General features: G+C 34.6%; 1 protein-coding gene and 1 long non-coding RNA gene across 2 annotated transcripts; both read left to right on the top strand.

The window, feature by feature from the left end:
• The first annotated feature begins 1,339 nt into the window (after positions 1-1,339).
• On the top strand, positions 1,340-18,686 carry LOC125055335 (juvenile hormone acid O-methyltransferase-like). The gene is made up of 5 exons (XM_047657768.1): positions 1,340-1,635; positions 13,513-13,670; positions 16,628-16,799; positions 17,679-17,787; positions 18,410-18,686. Exons 1-5 carry the CDS (start codon positions 1,438-1,440, stop codon positions 18,583-18,585), a joined length of 813 nt encoding a protein of 270 aa, XP_047513724.1. The 5' UTR covers positions 1,340-1,437; the 3' UTR covers positions 18,586-18,686.
• On the top strand, positions 9,272-11,169 carry LOC125055343. The gene is made up of 3 exons (XR_007117851.1): positions 9,272-9,462; positions 9,915-10,023; positions 10,922-11,169. It is a non-coding gene; the product is annotated as an uncharacterized LOC125055343 (long non-coding RNA).
• Positions 18,687-21,997: the final 3,311 nt, after the last annotated feature.

The raw sequence follows: 21,997 nt of genomic DNA, 5'->3' as shown, positions 1-21,997 counted from the left end.
TGAATAACGCCGTAGTCGCGCCTAAAGAGGTTTTACTTCAAAAATATCGCATAGTGTAGGTAACGATAAAGATGCACAAAGACACTTGAAAAAAAAATTAAAACATTTTTATCTTAGGTCACAAGTCATATGTGCCGCGATTGAGATTAATACCAAATTTAAGTACTTCAAATAATAAAAATATAACATAAAGAAATATCTCCACACGCCTGATAATAATAAGTACATGAAGATAGTAAAAAAACGCAGTGCAACGCATAAAGCTCAAGTTGGCGCACAAGTTCAAGCAGAAGCGGGAAACAATCAACAAATGCATCAACAGGAGCACAAGCATAATTTTAAAAGCACAAATATATCAGATGTAATGAGAACAATACAATATTGAACAAAAAATTCATTCTGTACACACCAGACTACATCAAACTTTACTTTCAATTTTAATTAAAGGTTATCCAGTTGCAAGAAGAATACCACGGGGTGCCCGGATCTCCATCAATTCGTCGTTAATCATACATCACAGAAAACAGTACAGATGCATGGAGCAACTTCTAACTTTTCTTTATTTGATTTTGGCATGCACAAACCAAAGAGAATATATCGCAGATACTTTTTTTCTCACCCTTTTCCCATAGATGTCCAGGCCTGCCTTCGAATTTAGTCAAGAAATTTTAAGCACCATAATTTCCTATAAACCAGGTTCAGCTGCTGGCCTGAATGGGTTGTCACCAACATCTAAAAGATTTAACATCACGCAGTAATAATCAGGGTAGCAAATATGTTGTATATAAAGACCTGTTTGTTAGTCGATGACATATCTATGATGAATAGGTCCTCGACCGACCCGCGACGGGAAAACATTCCGGCCATGTCAAGGCCCTTGAGGCCAACGGCAAGATTTCTTTTAAAAATCAAAAGCTGGTCCTCATTTCGATTGTAATTTTTTAAAAAAACGTGTGTGTACTTATGTATACGCGTTAGGGAAAAATGATGAGAGTATTTTTTTTCTATTGTTAGTGTCGTACTTTCTACAAAAGTAGAATAAGGCAAAATATTTTTTTATCCAACGCGTGTACATAAGTACACACACGTTTTTTTATAGAACAGGGTCACCCGATGTTGAGTGTTAGTGTCCGCTGCCGCCAGAAGGTTCGCAAGTGCAATGCCGATCTATATTCGTCATTCATTAACACCTTGAGTAACCTGATCATTGATATCATTGTCAATTACAATTTTTTTCCTATCGGCAAACATGACTCACATTACAGAATAATGTATATATTAAATTTATCATTTTCGTAATGTGAGTATATCATTCCATTTCATTGTAATATTTAGTTTAATGTGAATTCGCCTTTATTCTGACGATAACATCTAACCCTTACTACCTGACCGCTGCGCAAACGCTATCAGAAATTAGCTGAAAAGCACGCACGAACAATGATTAACGCTAAATTGTATAATAAATCAAATGCTCTACAGAAGACTAATACATTGAAGTGTTTAGAAGAATATAAGAATATAATCGATTGGAAAATAGACTCATCGATCCTAGATATTGGTTGTGGCGATGGGAGTTTGTCATCAAAAATATTCAAAGAAATAATTCCTACTGGTAAGACCATGACAGGCTGTGACATAAGTGAAGATATGATACGATTCGCAAATGAACACTATGCTTCGGAACGTGTTAATTTCACTACCCTTAACATAGAGGGAGAGCTGCCCGATCAGCTAAAGAACCGTTTCCACCATGCCATTTCCTTTTTTGCTTTAAACTGGTGTCCTCGTCAAGAGTAAGTACATCGCAATTGTAATTTATAATTTTTGGCACGTGCTACTCGAACTCAAACTCAAACTCAAAATATCTTTATTCAAGTGGGTAACCAAGTACACTTTTGAATTGTCAAGTTAAATTAATCATAAATTTACATTTACTACCAGTTCGCAAGTCAAGGGCGTAGAGCGGGTAAGAAGAACTGGCAAGAAACTTTCCGCCACTCTTTTTAATCGCCAAGTATTGTCATACAAATTGTTTGAACTGGAGCAATTCAATCCCAAGGATTAGGATCATTTAAGTAGTCCTCAAATTTATAAAAAGCTTTGTTGATTAATTTTCGTTTAACAAGGACTTTGAATTTATTTAGTGATAATTCTCTAATTTCGCTTGGGAGTTTGTTGTAAAAACGAATACAATTTCCATATAAGGAGTGGTTTATCTTTTGGAGCCTGGTTGGTCGTAGGTACACTCAAATTAGTTCTATTTCGCGTATTATACTGGTGAAAGTCACCATTTGTTTTAAAATCGTTTATATTTTTTCGGCATCTATATATCTTTTGTATTTTATACATAAGTAGTTACCCTTCTGTGTCTGACACATATTTGACTTTTTGGGCGTGTAGTTAATATCATGTTCGTCCTAAAGCACTTACCTTAATTTTAATTAAATTTATTAAATATATAATATAAATGCAAAATGAACGTTTATAATAAACATATCTTCATAAAATCGATTTTAGGTTGTCATAAATGATTTTAAGCTGTCATAATCCTTTGACTTTATATCGCACTTAAACCTTTATCACTTTGAGAATATTAAAATAAATCTATTGTAATATAGTAAATATTACAATATTTGCCGCCCGTTGCCTTATAACTTGTGTGTATGTTTCTGAATAAGGTAATAAAGCATAAATAAATAAATAGGTTGGTAATTTATATACATACATAATAAGTGTTTAGGAATGATAAATCTTTTTCCTGTATGCGAGAAACACAACTGAATTAATTTATAACTTATTACATTCATTTCTATTAGGTAATTATAATTATTTAATAAAGGTCAAGGTAATCTATATTATATAAAAATGTTATGTTGGTATGTGTACGCTCAAACTTGAGTTTTTGAAGCGTATCGGTACACCGATTGAGCTGAAATTTTAGCATGATATATAATACGCGTCAAGGATTGTGATTTACCAATTTTTTGCATCAGTCAAATACCTGTGACCGCGAAAAACAGTTTTTTTAACGATCAGCTGTGTACCAGTGACCACGCCATCTGCCGGAAGTGAGGAAAACACTCGCAGCGAAGCATGGCGGGGTACAGTACCTTAGGCTAGTACCTTTAATGACGCATCACAAGTGTACATTGTGTTACCTACGTGAATAAATTTTTGAATTTGAATTTAATTATTAACGCTATAGGAAGTACTTTAATTTAATTTAAAAGTGCATTTTATGGACGTGTTATGTCAATTATACAATTAAAGTTGCATAATTATATATCAAACTTTAATATGAGTAAAATTCACAATATATTAATATAATACAAATTATTTTTCACGCATTTTTTGTTATCTCGTACGAAACTACTACTACGTAAATAATCTAATTTATAGACAAGTAGCCGATCAGCCTTCACAACACAACAGAAAGTCTATTGTTTCACAGACGGGAATCGATCCCACTACTACTGGTATTAGACTTACAGACAATTTTATAAAAGTACCTATGTTTATATATTTTTTTTTTAAATGAAAACGTAATGTATATAAACTTCTGCGTCTTATTATTATCTTTTCTATCTCAGTAATTGCTCGATTGTTTTGAAGTGTAATTAACCTTCAGACATTTAGTTATTATGCTGAAACCAAACGAATACGAACTTATCGACAGTTTCCTAAAATATTCGTATATATTATGTCTTTACGATAATTTTGTATTTAAACAGTATTTGACAGGTCGTATGTATTTCCATACGATTTCTATATTTATTTCGTAATCCTAAATCTAATATAAATTATATATTACAAAAAACTATTATACTAAAGATATAGCTAAAGATGGAATACATAATATATACAAAATGGTTCAAATATTACTACATTAACGCGCTTTAAGCGCTTACGCGTATTGAGTATATCTACCACGTTATTGCTTTTTTATTTTGTTATCCTGTTTTATTTTTGTTGTTTTGTTTTGTTATCATACTAATCCTATTAAAATGAGCAAGAAAGTAATTAACAGCCGCGCTCGTGAAACATACAGGCAAATAAATGAATATTATTATTATTAACTTTTTTGTTGTCTGTACTTTTCTGCGGTGGATGACGTCACGTAGCTTTTATTGTGACAAGGTTCCATCGCAATGTCAACGTGCGGGGCTTATATGACACAAATATTCAAAGCATCATGTGTAAGGTGGTCTACAATTTACCAATTTACAAAGGCTGGCTAGTTAACATATGTCGAGATATGTTATCAAAGCGGTCATGAAAACCATCTATAGATTTCTATTTATATATTTTGACGTGATAACGTCTTTAAAATCGTTTTAGTCGGGTGACATGTTCAGAAACTTGTGTCACACCAAAACCTCACGAGCGCGATCGCAGGTATAACGAGAGAGAGACGGACCGATTTCCCGTCTCATCTCGAGCGCTGCCAGTCATTCCGTGAATGTATGAAGAAAAATGTATATCATAGTCGAATAAGTAAACTTGTCATTTTACACCCGAAATTTATCATCAAAAGTGTGAATAAAACGATAGATGTAATTTAAAATTTGAAAAAATTGTTATCTTCATTAATTCCTTACTTCCCAAAAACTTATATCACCAATTAGACGTCATCACGTAAACATCTCGATCGTAAACCTACTTTACAAACGACCAATATTTTTTTAATCCAATATAATATTATTTGATCTAAAACCTGGTCACTTCTTTAATTGATTTATTATAATTTTTATGCTGAGACTTGTGTTGCCTTGTGAAATATAATCTTCTTGTAAAGTATTTTATAAATTGTCGCGTTGTTGGATTTCTGACACGCTGATAGAATAGGTTCAATAATAATAATAATAATTTCTGGAGTATTAAGTACATTCTGGAGGTTATATTTTTTTGTATTTATTTTTTATGTTGATTTTACAGAACTGCGTTCCAGAACATATACGATATGCTTAGGGACCAAGGAAGTTGTTTCGCGATTGTCACAGGAAAAGAATCATTATTCGATGCATACAGGACCCTTGCTAAAGCCGAAAAATGGAAACCATGGGTTTTTGACGTTGAAAGATATATATCTCCATACCATGACAGTCAAGTATATATAACATTATTTAATTTACTCTAGCAAAGGCTAATTATTATTTTTACATTTCTAGTATTATTTTTTGCCCGGAGGCCCGCCATGTTGCAGCGATTGTGGTTGATTGGATTTAGTACTTAGTATTTAGACAAAGAAGTGCATTATTTAACTTAATGTACTAGAAGTCTGGTCCTAGATTTATGTTTATGTTTCGTGATCACTTATTTTTTTCTAATAGGTTTTCCTTTGGGCCTGACACAGCCGGAGACTACAATCTCGGTCATTGGAGTAGCACCTATATAACCTTAACATAATAAAACTTTAACCTTTTTTTAGCTGCAAAGGTAAGATTAAGAGTCTGAGTAAAAAAAACCGAGAACTCCTGAATATCAAACTACAGAATATCAAAAGCCTGAAACCTACAATTACCAAGTTACTGCGTTATATTTAAAATAGATTATTTTCAGGATTCCCTTAAAGAAATGCAACAATTATTAGACAAAATTGGATTTACTATAACAAAATTAGAACTCAAGATGATATTTCACGAGTACGAAAATTTTGAGAAATTGAAAGGTAGGATATGTCGTCGAATGGGATTAGGTACAGACATGTAACAAATTCGACAACATTTTTATCAACTTTAGACTTAAGCAAGTACAAGCAAAACAAAAATAAAACATAAGCCACGAATGTACACTGTGTATGTACAACTAAACCTTTAATAGAGCATATTATGAGTCACCTACACCGTCTCACAACATGAGCGTACTATTTTTTTTTTATATAGACAATTCACACCAATTGACCTAGTCCCATGCTAAGCTGGTGAAGCTTGTGTTATGGGTACTAGGCAACGGATCTACATACATATTATAGATAGATACACATAAAAATACATATTTATTAAACACCCAAGACCTAAGCACAACACCAAATGCTCATCACATCGATGTCTTGTCTCAGCCGGGGATCGAACCCAGGACCCATGGATACGCAGTCAGGGGTACTACTAGACCAATGAGCCGTCTATGAATGTGTCAAGTACGGAAACGACCACAACACTGACAGCGCATTTAGTAACCGAAGTATCTGGTTATTCACGATTCATCTGCGTGTCGTCGCTCTATAGATTTTATTCTGCGTGGATATTTTGCAAACATTTCCAATCAAATATGATGGAACGGTCTAGCATCATTTCGGCAGACTCTTTTAGTACTGCCCTGCGATTCTGTAACTCACTTTTCGAAGTCACACAGCGGTTGTCGCATAGGCGGTCGCTCTCAAATCAGTCGTGAGTTACAGAATCGCAGGGCAGATCACTTTTGTGTGCCGTCAATGTACCATTATTTTCAGGTGGAATAATGTCTGTGGTGCCTTTCAAGATCCCGGATGAGTTACGTGACGATTTTTTTAAAGACTTAAGCCTAGAAATGCAGATGGTTGACACTAAAACGTACAATTACAAAAAATCAAGCAACGATTTTTTCTGGTTGGTCGTAGGTACACTCAAATTAGTTCTATTTCGCGTATTATACTGGTGAAAGTCACCATTTGTTTTAAAATCGTTTATATTTTTTCGGCATCTATATATCTTTTGTATTTTATACATAAGTAGTTACCCTTCTGTGTCTGACACATATTTGACTTTTTGGGCGTGTAGTTAATATCATGTTCGTCCTAAAGCACTTACCTTAATTTTAATTAAATTTATTAAATATATAATATAAATGCAAAATGAACGTTTATAATAAACATATCTTCATAAAATCGATTTTAGGTTGTCATAAATGATTTTAAGCTGTCATAATCCTTTGACTTTATATCGCACTTAAACCTTTATCACTTTGAGAATATTAAAATAAATCTATTGTAATATAGTAAATATTACAATATTTGCCGCCCGTTGCCTTATAACTTGTGTGTATGTTTCTGAATAAGGTAATAAAGCATAAATAAATAAATAGGTTGGTAATTTATATACATACATAATAAGTGTTTAGGAATGATAAATCTTTTTCCTGTATGCGAGAAACACAACTGAATTAATTTATAACTTATTACGTTCATTTCTATTAGGTAATTATAATTATTTAATAAAGGTCAAGGTAATCTATATTATATAAAAATGTTATGTTGGTATGTGTACGCTCAAACTTGAGTTTTTGAAGCGTATCGGTACACCGATTGAGCTGAAATTTTAGCATGATATATAATACGCGTCAAGGATTGTGATTTACCAATTTTTTGCATCAGTCAAATACCTGTGACCGCGAAAAACAGTTTTTTTAACGATCAGCTGTGTACCAGTGACCACGCCATCTGCCGGAAGTGAGGAAAACACTCGCAGCGAAGCATGGCGGGGTACAGTACCTTAGGCTAGTACCTTTAATGACGCATCACAAGTGTACATTGTGTTACCTACGTGAATAAATTTTTGAATTTGAATTTAATTATTAACGCTATAGGAAGTACTTTAATTTAATTTAAAAGTGCATTTTATGGACGTGTTATGTCAATTATACAATTAAAGTTGCATAATTATATATCAAACTTTAATATGAGTAGAATTCACAATATATTAATATAATACAAATTATTTTTCACGCATTTTTTGTTATCTCGTACGAAACTACTACTACGTAAATAATCTAATTTATAGACAAGTAGCCGATCAGCCTTCACAACACAACAGAAAGTCTATTGTTTCACAGACGGGAATCGATCCCACTACTACTGGTATTAGACTTACAGACAATTTTATAAAAGTACCTATGTTTATATATTTTTTTTTTAAATGAAAACGTAATGTATATAAACTTCTGCGTCTTATTATTATCTTTTCTATCTCAGTAATTGCTCGATTGTTTTGAAGTGTAATTAACCTTCAGACATTTAGTTATTATGCTGAAACCAAACGAATACGAACTTATCGACAGTTTCCTAAAATATTCGTATATATTATGTCTTTACGATAATTTTGTATTTAAACAGTATTTGACAGGTCGTATGTATTTCCATACGATTTCTATATTTATTTCGTAATCCTAAATCTAATATAAATTATATATTACAAAAAACTATTATACTAAAGATATAGCTAAAGATGGAATACATAATATATACAAAATGGTTCAAATATTACTACATTAACGCGCTTTAAGCGCTTACGCGTATTGAGTATATCTACCACGTTATTGCTTTTTTATTTTGTTATCCTGTTTTATTTTTGTTGTTTTGTTTTGTTATCATACTAATCCTATTAAAATGAGCAAGAAAGTAATTAACAGCCGCGCTCGTGAAACATACAGGCAAATAAATGAATATTATTATTATTAACTTTTTTGTTGTCTGTACTTTTCTGCGGTGGATGACGTCACGTAGCTTTTATTGTGACAAGGTTCCATCGCAATGTCAACGTGCGGGGCTTATATGACACAAATATTCAAAGCATCATGTGTAAGGTGGTCTACAATTTACCAATTTACAAAGGCTGGCTAGTTAACATATGTCGAGATATGTTATCAAAGCGGTCATGAAAACCATCTATAGATTTCTATTTATATATTTTGACGTGATAACGTCTTTAAAATCGTTTTAGTCGGGTGACATGTTCAGAAACTTGTGTCACACCAAAACCTCACGAGCGCGATCGCAGGTATAACGAGAGAGAGACGGACCGATTTCCCGTCTCATCTCGAGCGCTGCCAGTCATTCCGTGAATGTATGAAGAAAAATGTATATCATAGTCGAATAAGTAAACTTGTCATTTTACACCCGAAATTTATCATCAAAAGTGTGAATAAAACGATAGATGTAATTTAAAATTTGAAAAAATTGTTATCTTCATTAATTCCTTACTTCCCAAAAACTTATATCACCAATTAGACGTCATCACGTAAACATCTCGATCGTAAACCTACTTTACAAACGACCAATATTTTTTTAATCCAATATAATATTATTTGATCTAAAACCTGGTCACTTCTTTAATTGATTTATTATAATTTTTATGCTGAGACTTGTGTTGCCTTGTGAAATATAATCTTCTTGTAAAGTATTTTATAAATTGTCGCGTTGTTGGATTTCTGACACGCTGATAGAATAGGTTCAATAATAATAATAATAATTTCTGGAGTATTAAGTACATTCTGGAGGTTATATTTTTTTGTATTTATTTTTTATGTTGATTTTACAGAACTGCGTTCCAGAACATATACGATATGCTTAGGGACCAAGGAAGTTGTTTCGCGATTGTCACAGGAAAAGAATCATTATTCGATGCATACAGGACCCTTGCTAAAGCCGAAAAATGGAAACCATGGGTTTTTGACGTTGAAAGATATATATCTCCATACCATGACAGTCAAGTATATATAACATTATTTAATTTACTCTAGCAAAGGCTAATTATTATTTTTACATTTCTAGTATTATTTTTTGCCCGGAGGCCCGCCATGTTGCAGCGATTGTGGTTGATTGGATTTAGTACTTAGTATTTAGACAAAGAAGTGCATTATTTAACTTAATGTACTAGAAGTCTGGTCCTAGATTTATGTTTATGTTTCGTGATCACTTATTTTTTTCTAATAGGTTTTCCTTTGGGCCTGACACAGCCGGAGACTACAATCTCGGTCATTGGAGTAGCACCTATATAACCTTAACATAATAAAACTTTAACCTTTTTTTAGCTGCAAAGGTAAGATTAAGAGTCTGAGTAAAAAAAACCGAGAACTCCTGAATATCAAACTACAGAATATCAAAAGCCTGAAACCTACAATTACCAAGTTACTGCGTTATATTTAAAATAGATTATTTTCAGGATTCCCTTAAAGAAATGCAACAATTATTAGACAAAATTGGATTTACTATAACAAAATTAGAACTCAAGATGATATTTCACGAGTACGAAAATTTTGAGAAATTGAAAGGTAGGATATGTCGTCGAATGGGATTAGGTACAGACATGTAACAAATTCGACAACATTTTTATCAACTTTAGACTTAAGCAAGTACAAGCAAAACAAAAATAAAACATAAGCCACGAATGTACACTGTGTATGTACAACTAAACCTTTAATAGAGCATATTATGAGTCACCTACACCGTCTCACAACATGAGCGTACTATTTTTTTTTTATATAGACAATTCACACCAATTGACCTAGTCCCATGCTAAGCTGGTGAAGCTTGTGTTATGGGTACTAGGCAACGGATCTACATACATATTATAGATAGATACACATAAAAATACATATTTATTAAACACCCAAGACCTAAGCACAACACCAAATGCTCATCACATCGATGTCTTGTCTCAGCCGGGGATCGAACCCAGGACCCATGGATACGCAGTCAGGGGTACTACTAGACCAATGAGCCGTCTATGAATGTGTCAAGTACGGAAACGACCACAACACTGACAGCGCATTTAGTAACCGAAGTATCTGGTTATTCACGATTCATCTGCGTGTCGTCGCTCTATAGATTTTATTCTGCGTGGATATTTTGCAAACATTTCCAATCAAATATGATGGAACGGTCTAGCATCATTTCGGCAGACTCTTTTAGTACTGCCCTGCGATTCTGTAACTCACTTTTCGAAGTCACACAGCGGTTGTCGCATAGGCGGTCGCTCTCAAATCAGTCGTGAAAAGGTGGGAGCTTGTAGTTTATTGTTTATCAGAATGCCAAATCATAAAATGACTGCTTCACGACTGATTTGAGAGCGACCGCCGATGCGAAAACCGCTGTGTGACTTCGAAAAGTGAGTTACAGAATCGCAGGGCAGATCACTTTTGTGTGCCGTCAATGTACCATTATTTTCAGGTGGAATAATGTCTGTGGTGCCTTTCAAGATCCCGGATGAGTTACGTGACGATTTTTTTAAAGACTTAAGCCTAGAAATGCAGATGGTTGACACTAAAACGTACAATTACAAAAAATCAAGCAACGATTTTTTCTTTAATGTGCAAATACTCGTTTTATATGTTGAAAAAAAGTAATAATATCTGGATTCGATTTTTTAGGATTATTAATTGTTCTGAAATTGAAATATAAAATACAATGAATGAAATACACAAACGTAATATATTCTTTATACCGCTTCCCTATTTTATTTTATAAAATTTTATTTATGTCATAACGTGTCTAACACTTAAATCGTTTAGAACTGGCCAGTTAGAAACATTGCTAATGAAAACTTTTTTGAATTTAACTTTTAGAACTCTTTTGTAACCTTATGTAGTATATTGCATTCATTTGTGATGCAATATACTACATAAGTAATGAAGCCCCATCTCGTGCCACTATTTACAATTGGTTTAACGAGTTTAAGCGTGGACTTAGCAATCTCAATGATGATCCGCGTGAGGGACGTCCTTTAAAATCGACTACTGACGATAACATCAGTCAGAGTGACCTATCAGCAGATACGGGCAAGCCTAAGCATTGGTATGAAGCACAAGCAGGGGCACAAGCTCAAGCACAAGCGGGAACAAATGTTCATAAGCAGCATAAGGAGCATATGAACTCTCTATAAGCACAAAACGAAGATATCAGATGTAATGACAAAAATGTAATAGTAACTATATTTATTCTGAATAGTAGATTCATTTCTGATACAGACTACATCAAACTTTACCTTCAAATTTAATAAAAGCTTAAAGAAAACCACAGGGTGTCCGGATCTCCGTCGCTTCGTCATTGGAATAATACATGACACTTTGCATCACAGAAAACAGTACTGATGCAAGGGAGCAACTTCTAACTTTCTTTATTGTTTTTGGCATGCACAGATACACTTTTTTCTGACCTTTTTTTCATAAATTTATCAATTCCCGGTCTGTAATTGTGGTTAGAAAGCAAACTCAAGCCTAAGCCATATGCTATGCGGTTCAGGCCTTTCGCGCATCTGTTTAATCCGCAATCTCGTAGTTAGAAGAATAAGATCTAAAGGTTTTACCTACCAGACTGATACTTATTACTTGACTTGTTAGCAGATGAGAGAAATGCTGGAAGAGCCACACTTTGCCACGCTTTGGCAGTTTGGGAGCAAAGCGGATAGAGAGCGATGCTTTAATCCAAAATGTTCGAAAAGTAACGTTTTAAGCAGATTACAAATACTTTTTTAAAAGATTATCGAAATCCATAAGCTAACTGAATGATCTCATAGCAACAGCAAAGTATATATGTTAATTTGGGAATAAAAAGACAAGAAGTAGAATTTTAAATTAACAGCTGAGTGGGCGGTGATATCCAGAAGACGGTGACAAAGATCTTTTAATTTTGATATTGATTTGATATTGATTGAATTAATCATTAATGTATACTTACTTTGTTAAAGTTGTGGAATGTCCTCCTTTCTTGGGGAATTACCTTTTCTTAGCTGAGAGCGGAAAGTATTGGATAGTCAACTGCGAGATGCCTTTAAAAAAAATCGGCCTGACGACGGCCCAAGCCGAGGTCCGAGTATCGCAGAAGTCACCCTTGCGCTAGTTGCAGAAAAACGCCCATTCCGGCCATGAGAAGGCCCTTAAGGCCAACAGCAAGATTCCAATTAAAAACCGGTCCTCAGTTCAATAGGTTGCACTAAGCAGAAATCATATAACTGATGGCATAAAATAGTTGATAACGGTAGCGATGCTGACGCTACTATTTTAAATAAAACTAATACGGGATTTTCCTAGCCATATACAATATTGAGTAAAAGAACGCACTCATAAGCACTCGTGTCATATGACTAGACCCGCTTTAATTAAGTTCAAAATCATATAATACTTCTCTACTTTCTATAGTAGCAAAATATGTTTAGGTACACGATAATTCTCGCTAACTGCCTTATTGTTGTATCAAACAATCTAAAATATTTGGCAAATAGGCAAGAGGCTCATCTAATGTTGAGTGATAGTGTATGCCGCCCATGGACACTAGCATTGCCAGAAGTGCAATGCCGGTCTATATTCATTATTTATTAATACCTTGAGTTACCTGATCGTTGATATCTTTGGGAATTTTAATTTATTTTACTATCTGCTCAACATGACAACACATTACAGTATAAATTAAATTTATCGTTTTGATATTATACATAAATCATCCCATTTCGTTTTAATGATCAGGTTAATGTGAATTCACCTTTATTCTGACGATAACATCTATCATCATCTAACAACTGACCACTGCGCAAACGCTATTAGACATTAGCCGAAGAGCACGCATGAACAATGCTTAACGTCAAATTGTATAATAAATCAAATGTTCTATCGAAGACTTATGTAATGAAGTATCTGAAAGAATATAAGAATATAATCAATTGGAAAATGGACTCAAAGATCTTAGACATTGGTTGTGGCGATGGTAGTTTGACATCCAGAATATTCAAAGAGTTCATTCCGACGAAGACCATGACGGGGTGCGACATAAGTGAAGATATGATACGATTCGCAAATGAACACTATGCTTCGGAACGTGTTGATTTCACTACCCTTAACATAGAGGGAGAGCTGCCCGATGAGCTAAGGGAACGTTTCCACCATGCCATTTCCTTTTTTGCTTTAAACTGGTGTCTTCGTCAAGAGTAAGTTTCATCGCAATTATAATTTTTAATGTGCTACGCGGCATCTTTAATATATCTTTTGTATTTTATACCTAAATAATTAGCCTTTTGTAACTGACACGTATTTGACTTTTTGGGCGTGTAGGTCAGGTCACATCACTCCAAGCACTCTAACTCTAAACTTGTTTATTTTTAAATTTGTTTAATATAGGAACATCATTAATACAAAATGATAATTTTTATGACCACCTAAAATCGATGGCATCCAGTAAGAGAAGGATAGAGACAGGGGCCGATTGTTGACTGCTATCTGATGGCAGATGATACCAGTGCCATTCCTCCGACATATATGTGTAATAAGTGTTTAGAAATGATACATTTTTATCATGTGTGCGAGAAACACACGCCATAATCAGTCATTCAATTACAGCTTTTACTTTTTATTAATTAAAATTCTTGCTATCAACGTAATAGGTACCTTATTTTAACGCTATAGGAAATACCTTAATTTTATTTGTAAGTTAAAAGTGCATTTTAAGATATGTTATTTCAATTATTTGTATTTTTGAAGTAAAACTTCTTTAGGCGCGTCTACGGTGTGACTCAGACGCGCTCTTTTTTCTGACGGATGTAACGCTTAAACGTAGTTTCCGCTATTTAAAATAATACGATAGCGCGTTTTATAATCTGTCAGCGCCATCTAGTGGTGCATTATTTGAACTGATTAAAGTCAAGAAACTTCTCGGTTTAGGATAGCATTCATTCGTTTTATTTGATACTGATTCTTGTAATTATGTTATTATTAGTATATTTAAATTTAAAATGAAAATCCATACTAGTAACATGTAACCAAATTAAAATTCCACTAAAGAGGGAAGGTTCCAGTAGGCCAGTTTTTTTCGCTTAGTTTCGTATTTTATCATTTTGGAAGAAGTAAATTAATACCAAATTATTATCTTAAAAATCGGGTCTATTTTATATAAAAATAACCAAGTTGTATAAGAGAATAGAAAAGTGAATAAAAAAAATAAAAACAGTTTTAAAAAAAATGTTTTAAATTGCAAAGTTGTTTGAAAACCTCTAAATATACTTATTGATTTATTACTTTTAAAATAAGTAAATTAATAATAAATTTTCTGACGATTGCGACATTCTATAATATTCAATAAAAAGGTTATATTGACATGTGCTGATCTAACCTTCGTATTTGAATAATCTTTGTAAAGCACATGAATAATAAATATAATTAAATTATAATATGATATTTATTATTTAAGTAAATATTTAATCATTTCATTTATATATGCCGTCAACGCCAAAGAAGTTTTACTTCAATCGCGCGTAAAGCGCCATCTTTTGAAGTGAAACTTCAAAGTATGGCAGAAATTTTGTAGCCATGTTGCTTTTTGAAGTCAAACTTCTTTATCGGCGTTGGAAAAAAATTTACACACATTTGTCACATTTTTCGGTTACGCGCCATCTTTTTCTTGGCCCTACCACGGTTGATCCGAAGAGATTCGAAGCCATTAGTAACAAAAATATATAATAACGATAACAATGATAGTGATACTAATAATTCTATTACAATTAATGAAATTCTGTAATAATCTTAGTAGGTACAGTAATAAGTTAAAATGAAATAATTGTATTTGTATTCATGTCTATGATAATAAAAGCCTTTTGTTAAACTTTATCTAATTTAACTTTGTTTAACCAATTTCTGTAAAGTTGCATATAGTAGATCATTTTTCGAAAAATAAGGTCATAAAGAAGTTTCACTTCTTACGTGTGTACACCTAGTACACGCACACATTTTTTTTATTACTATTAATTAGAATCTCGCTGTTGGCCTTAAGGGCCTTTACAGCCGTTGGAAATGGGCGGGGTCACAATGCGCGAAGATTACGCTTGCGTATGTCATGCACGGTTGGATGACTTCAAGGGCATTCGTCATGCTTACTTAAATGTCATTGCTTGTGGTTGCTTCCATGCGTCGGGCGTCTCTTTGCCTACAATATGGCGAGGGGGTCGATGGCTGGTCATTTGTTGTACCTACTCGTGAACGGATGCTACTTGTGATGACTGGTCGAACTTCGAACTTCGGTTTCATGCACATCTAATTATGACACATTTGTTCAAAGCATTTTACAAAAAATCTACTACAATAGCTCTAATACAGACTTTAAATAATTGCACAATTTTTTAATAACAAGAAAACGATCAAGTGTAAAGCGGTCTCCAATTTACGCTTTAAGGAGCACGGCTAGCTGGTCAACATCTAACAAGATTTGTTATAAAATGTGGTGATTTATTATAATTTTGATACCGAGACTTGTATCAGAGCCCTGTGAAAAGTAAAGTATAATTTTTGTAAAGTATTTTATAAACTGTCGCCTTGTTGGATTTCTGATACGCTGAGAGAATAGGTTGCAGTTGTCCTATGACTGCATATATGGGCATGCTTTCATTTAATTCGTATAATTTTGTTCCTAATTACGTAATACTTAACTTATTCTTAACTTATTCAGCAACAGCCCTGCGATTCTGTAACTCACTTTTCGAACTCACACAGCGGTTTTTGCATCGGCGGTCGCTCTCAAATCAGTCGTGAAGCAGTCATTTTATGATTTGGCATTCTGAAAAGGTGGTAGCTTGTATTTTATTGTTTATCAGAATGCCAAATCATAAAATGACTGCTTCACGACTGATTTGAGAGCGACCGCCGATGCAAAAACCGCTGTGTGAGTTCGAAAAGTGAGTTACAGAATCCCAGGGCAGTATTCAGTAAATTCTTAAGGTTATGTTTTTTGTTAAAAAGGGATTTAAAGTCAATACCCATTGTATGTTTTGCATCGATATTAGTATGTGTGCGATCATAAACCCTCAAAACAATACGACGGTGACTCGACGCCTTCTGAAATTATATTTATTAAAACTTTTTCAGCTGATACATCAATTTAGCCATATTTATTTTACAGAACTGCGTTCCAGAACATATACGATATCCTTAGGGACCAAGGAAGTTGTTTCGCGATTGTCGCAGAAAAAGCATCATTATTCGATGCATACAGGACCCTGGCTAAAAACGAAAAATGGAAGCCATGGGTTTTTGACGTTGAAAGATATATATCTCCATACCATGACAGTCAAGTATGTATAAATAATTTAATTCACTCTAGCAAAGGCTAATTAATATTTCTTAATAAAAAATATTAATGAACAAAATTCTTGTAGTCGGGTTTATTTCTATTATTATTTTTTGCTAGGAGGCCCGCCATAATGGAGCGATTGTGGTTGATTGAATTAATTTATTACATTAGACATAGACGCACATTATTCAACTTGATGTACTACTGAACCACTGTCCCATATAAAAAAAACCATTATCACTTTTTTTTTTTAAGATTGGACAATTTACACCAATTGACCACCCCATGCTAAGCTGGTGAAGCTTGTGTTATGGGTACTAGGCAACGGATATACATACATATTATAGATAGATAGACATATAAATACATATTTAAACACCCAAGACATAAGCACAACACCAAATGCTCATCACATCGATGTCTTGTCTCAGCCGGGGATCGAACCCAGGACCCATGGATTCGCAGTCAGGGGTACTAACCACTAGACCAATGAGCCGTCAAACTCATTCATCGTTAAATCACTACTGCCTAGATTTATAGTATATGTTTCGTGACCATTTGCAGTAGGTTGTCTTCTCTGCTTGACATAGACGGGGGACTATAACCTCAGGGATGATTTATGATGATTGCAGGCATATAACATATACATGAAACCTTTATCTCTATTTAGCTATAAAGGTAAAATTAAGATTCGGAGTAATGATTTAGCGTGATCTATACACCCGTATGTCAAAAACGTACCTGGGTTCTAAGGGGACTTTAAAGAAATGATCGCCAGTTTAACTATATCTACCGATTAAATGGAATAACAACGTAAATACACGAACGTAATCTACAAGCCTCAAATTACTGTGTTTAATTAAAAATATATTCTTTTCAGGATTCCCTTAAAGAAATGCATCAATTATTAGGAAAAATTGGATTTACTATAACGAAATTAGAACACAGGATAATATTTCACAAGTACGATAATCTAGAGGATTTAAAAGGTAGGTGTTGGCGTTGAATGGGAAATAAGACATACACACACGGTAACAAATTCGAGAACATTTTTATCAACATTAGACTTAAGCAAGTATTAAAATATAAATATATTATATTATAGTATACAAAATAAATCATTGGCGCTACAACCTCTTTAGATATGGGCCTCAGAATTCTGAATCTGTTTCATGATCATGTTTAAGTGTAATAGGCAAGTAGGTGATCAGCCTCCAGTGCCTGACACACGCCGTCGACTTTTTGCGCACCTACGTACGTCCTCGTAGCTACTATGTACCTCAGTCCTCAGGTATGAGAGTCGCACGCTGAAGCCAACACTGCTATTAAGCAAGTATTAGCAAAATAAAAAACAAACATAAGCCACGAATGTACGATTAAACCTATAATAGAGCATGTTATAAGTCTCACTACACCGTTTCATATCATGAGCGTACTAAGGACGTGTCAGGTACGGAAACGAGCACAACTCTGACAATACACGATTCATTCATTCACGATTCTAGCGGGCATAATTATGTACTTTTCCAGGCACAGTTATGGTACGACACGGTATCGACTCTTTTAGTGCTAATCACTTTTGTGTGTCGTCTAATGTACCATTATTTTCAGGTGGAATAATGGCTGCGGTGCCTTTCAAGATCCCGGATGAGTTATATGACGATTTTTTTAAAGACTTAAGCCTAGAAATGCATATGATTGACACCAAAAAGTACAATTACAAAATATCTACTAACGATTTAGCCTTTATCGTGCAAATACTCGTTTTATATGTTGAAAAAAAGTAATAATGTCTGGATTACTTAGGAATATTCATTGATCTGAATTTGAAATGTAACATTGAAATATAAAATGGAATTATTAAAATACACACATATATTCTATTTACCTCTTCTCTTCTTTTATTTTGTAAAATTTTATTTATAACTAGCTGACCGGGCAAACGTCGTTTTGCCATATGCCATTTATAATAAAAAAATAGGGGTTGATCGTAGAGGGGTGAAAGTAAGGGGTTGTATGTATTTTTGTATGTTGTATCATAAAAAAATAGAAATTAAAAATTTTGTCTAAAAAATAAAAAATAAAATTTAGGGGTGGACAACCCCTAACATTTAGGGGGATGAAAAATAGATGTTGGCCGATTCTCAGACATACCCAATAAGTACACAAAATTTCATGAGAATCGGTCGAGCCGTTTCGGAGGAGTATGGCAACGAAAACACGTGACACGAGAATTTTATATATTAGATAATGAATTATTACAAAAACTTCTAAAAAGACACAGATGACAAATGTATCTAGCTTAACCAATGGGTGAAGTAGCAATGGAACCTGTGGGTTCGATTCCCGTAGAAATATCGAACACAAGCAAAAATGTATCATGTTGTCAATAGGATCATACGCGACCCATACATGTACACAGTGCAACAAGTCATTCAAATCTTTAAAAGGCCTCAACATAAACACTACAAAAATACAAAGGAAATGTATTAGCAAAAGCAGTTTACCTATATACTTACCATCCTATTATTCCAAGTGGGCCTACTTATGTAGCCAACAATCTAACTCCTTTCCACACATATCTTAGCCTACCTAATAGTTAGTATAACCATATTTAAAAGAATCCCTCGAGGAGCTCGAATAACCGTTGCTACACATTTGTCACAATCCAGAAATTTTACATAATCAATTCTGTACACTGCAGAACCTATTTTTATTTTCATACAACACTCTACATATAATAAAATCTAATGAACCGAATTTATCCTTGACACAAAAGATAAAGAAAAACTGTGTTGTAAGCTCCTCGCCTTTTCCCGATCCTCTAATCAAACATGTTGCCCCTTGTAATCACTACAAACTCATCGAAAACAAAATCTGTGACGGAAATCTTAAAGGTACCGCCTTTTGTTCTCCAACGACGTGCTTGCCACATACCCCTGACACCCTTCAGGCTTTACGGAAACATCCTCCAGCTCCAGTAAACCCATATTTTCTTGACCCACCAACAGCAGGGCAAGCTTGCCTTCAAATTCAAAACAAAAATGTTACGGTTGCCATTTCTTCTTTTAAACCAGGTTCGGCTGCAGGTTTGGATGGAATCTCACCCCAACATTTGAAAGACTTAACATCGCATTCTGTGGGTGATGCAGGCGAGGAACTTGTAAATTCGATTACCAAATTTTAATCAAATTTAAATTCCAGTAATGTCAATACAGAAATTGTTCCTATTTTTTTCGGCGCGAACCTCATTGCCCTCACCAAAAAGGACGGAGGGGTGAGACCAATTGCTGTTGGTTCAACACTACGACGTCTGGCTTCCAAAATTGCTGTTCGACATATTTTACCAAAATTAAATTCAGAATTTGAACCTGTACAGTTAGGCTTCGGTGTAAAAGGAGGGTGTGAGGCAGCCGTCCATGCCCTACGCTATTTCCTAACTTACGGACAGCCTGACGTGTTGCTCAAATGAATTGATATCAATTCATTTGCTGACGGAAATAAAACAACATATACCGGAAATATATAATTATCTACTTCTCAGTTACGCTGACCCAACAAAATTGTTATATCGTTCTAATGAACTGTCCTCGAAAGAAGGTTGTCAACAGGATGATCCCCTTGGGCCTGCAATTGTTAGTTTAGCTATAAATCCGATAATCAAACATTTTAATTTATTTAATATTAAATTCTAATTACATCGTTTGGTATTTGGACGACGGAACCCTAGAAGGTGATGTGGACTCTGTGTTTTCGGACCTTTTTTTAATCAAAAATAAATTGGAAGCCTGGTTTGGAGCTTAATTTTAGCAAATGCGAACTTTTTATAAATAACTGCGACTTAAATTTAAATGAAGTAAAACAACAATTTCATATTTTGGCTCCGTCTCCTTGAAATAAGTCCTCATTATGCACTTTGCATCTTAAAATTCTGTCTTTTCGTCCCAAAATTTACGTGTGTGCTCCCTTGCTGCTCCTTTAGGAATCACCCAGATCTTTTGACACAAGTAGACGACGTAATCAAAATTAGCTTAGAATCGATTCTTAATATGCAGCTGAACGAGCAATCTTGGACCCAAGCATTCCAACTTCCAAGGGATTCCCAAAATTTAAAGTGTCGCTTTACCAGCCTTCCTATCTTCTGTCAATAGTTTAGCAAATCTCATAAGTAAAATTTTAAAGGCATCCCCTTCAAACTTTGAGATTGCTGGCTTGGAAGAAGCTAGAATCGCTTTCTTAATTGCAGGCCCAGGTCAAAATTTTCCATTTTAAATCTAAATTTACAGAGGAGCTGGGACGACATAATTTGCAAATGACTTATGACAATCTTTTGAGCTGTAGTACAGGTTCGGCGCGTGCTTGGCTTTTGGCCGTGGGTACGCCGGCTACTGGCTTCACGCTTCGTCAAATACAGGAACTTTTCTTGAGCCTGACATGCTCCGAATAGCAACCTGTCTACGGCTTGGGGTTCCGGTCTGCGCTCCTCATATATGTCCCTGTGGCACTGATGTCGACAGGCTAGGACATCACGGCCTGTCATGCCAAAAAAGTGCAGGCCGCTTCTCGAGACATGCCGCACTTAACGATATCATACTCCCTTGCCACCGTCAACGTCCCAAGTCTACTTGAGCCGACTGGAATTGCAACAGACGATGGCAAGAGACCGGACGATATGAGTTTGATTCCATGGAAGATGGGCCGGGTGCTGGTATGGGATGCAACCTGTTCAGACACACTGGCCCCTTCCCATCTACATGGAACCAACAACAGAGCTGGTGCGGCTTGTGATGCGGCTGAAAAAGCTAAAGCCTGCAAATACAGGGGTCTAGACTGCGAATATGATTTTGTCCCATTCGGTGTCGAGACCCTTGGTCCGTGGAGTCTTAGCGCTATATGGCTTTTTAAGGAATTAGCAAAAAGGTTAGTCGACATCACACGATACCGAAGAGCTGGCAGCTACCTCGGACAAAGATTTAGTCTAGCTATTCAAAGAAGGAATTTTGCCAGTATCTTCGGAACCTTGTCTAAAGGGACTCCTTTTAATAATATATTTAAGTTATTGTTTTTATTGTTCTTTCTTATTTGTTTTAAGGGGTCTACAGGTTGCGAAACAAAACAAATTAAATTTTAATCACTTTATTACACAATTTTCTTATAGAATTCAACTTTCAAATAAAACACAGGAATTTCGCTTTTTTC

This window comes from Pieris napi, chromosome 13 (assembly GCF_905475465.1).
Source record: "Pieris napi chromosome 13, ilPieNapi1.2, whole genome shotgun sequence".
Lineage (NCBI taxonomy): Eukaryota > Metazoa > Arthropoda > Insecta > Lepidoptera > Pieridae > Pieris > Pieris napi.
This window is presented reverse-complemented; position numbering and strand designations above follow the sequence as displayed.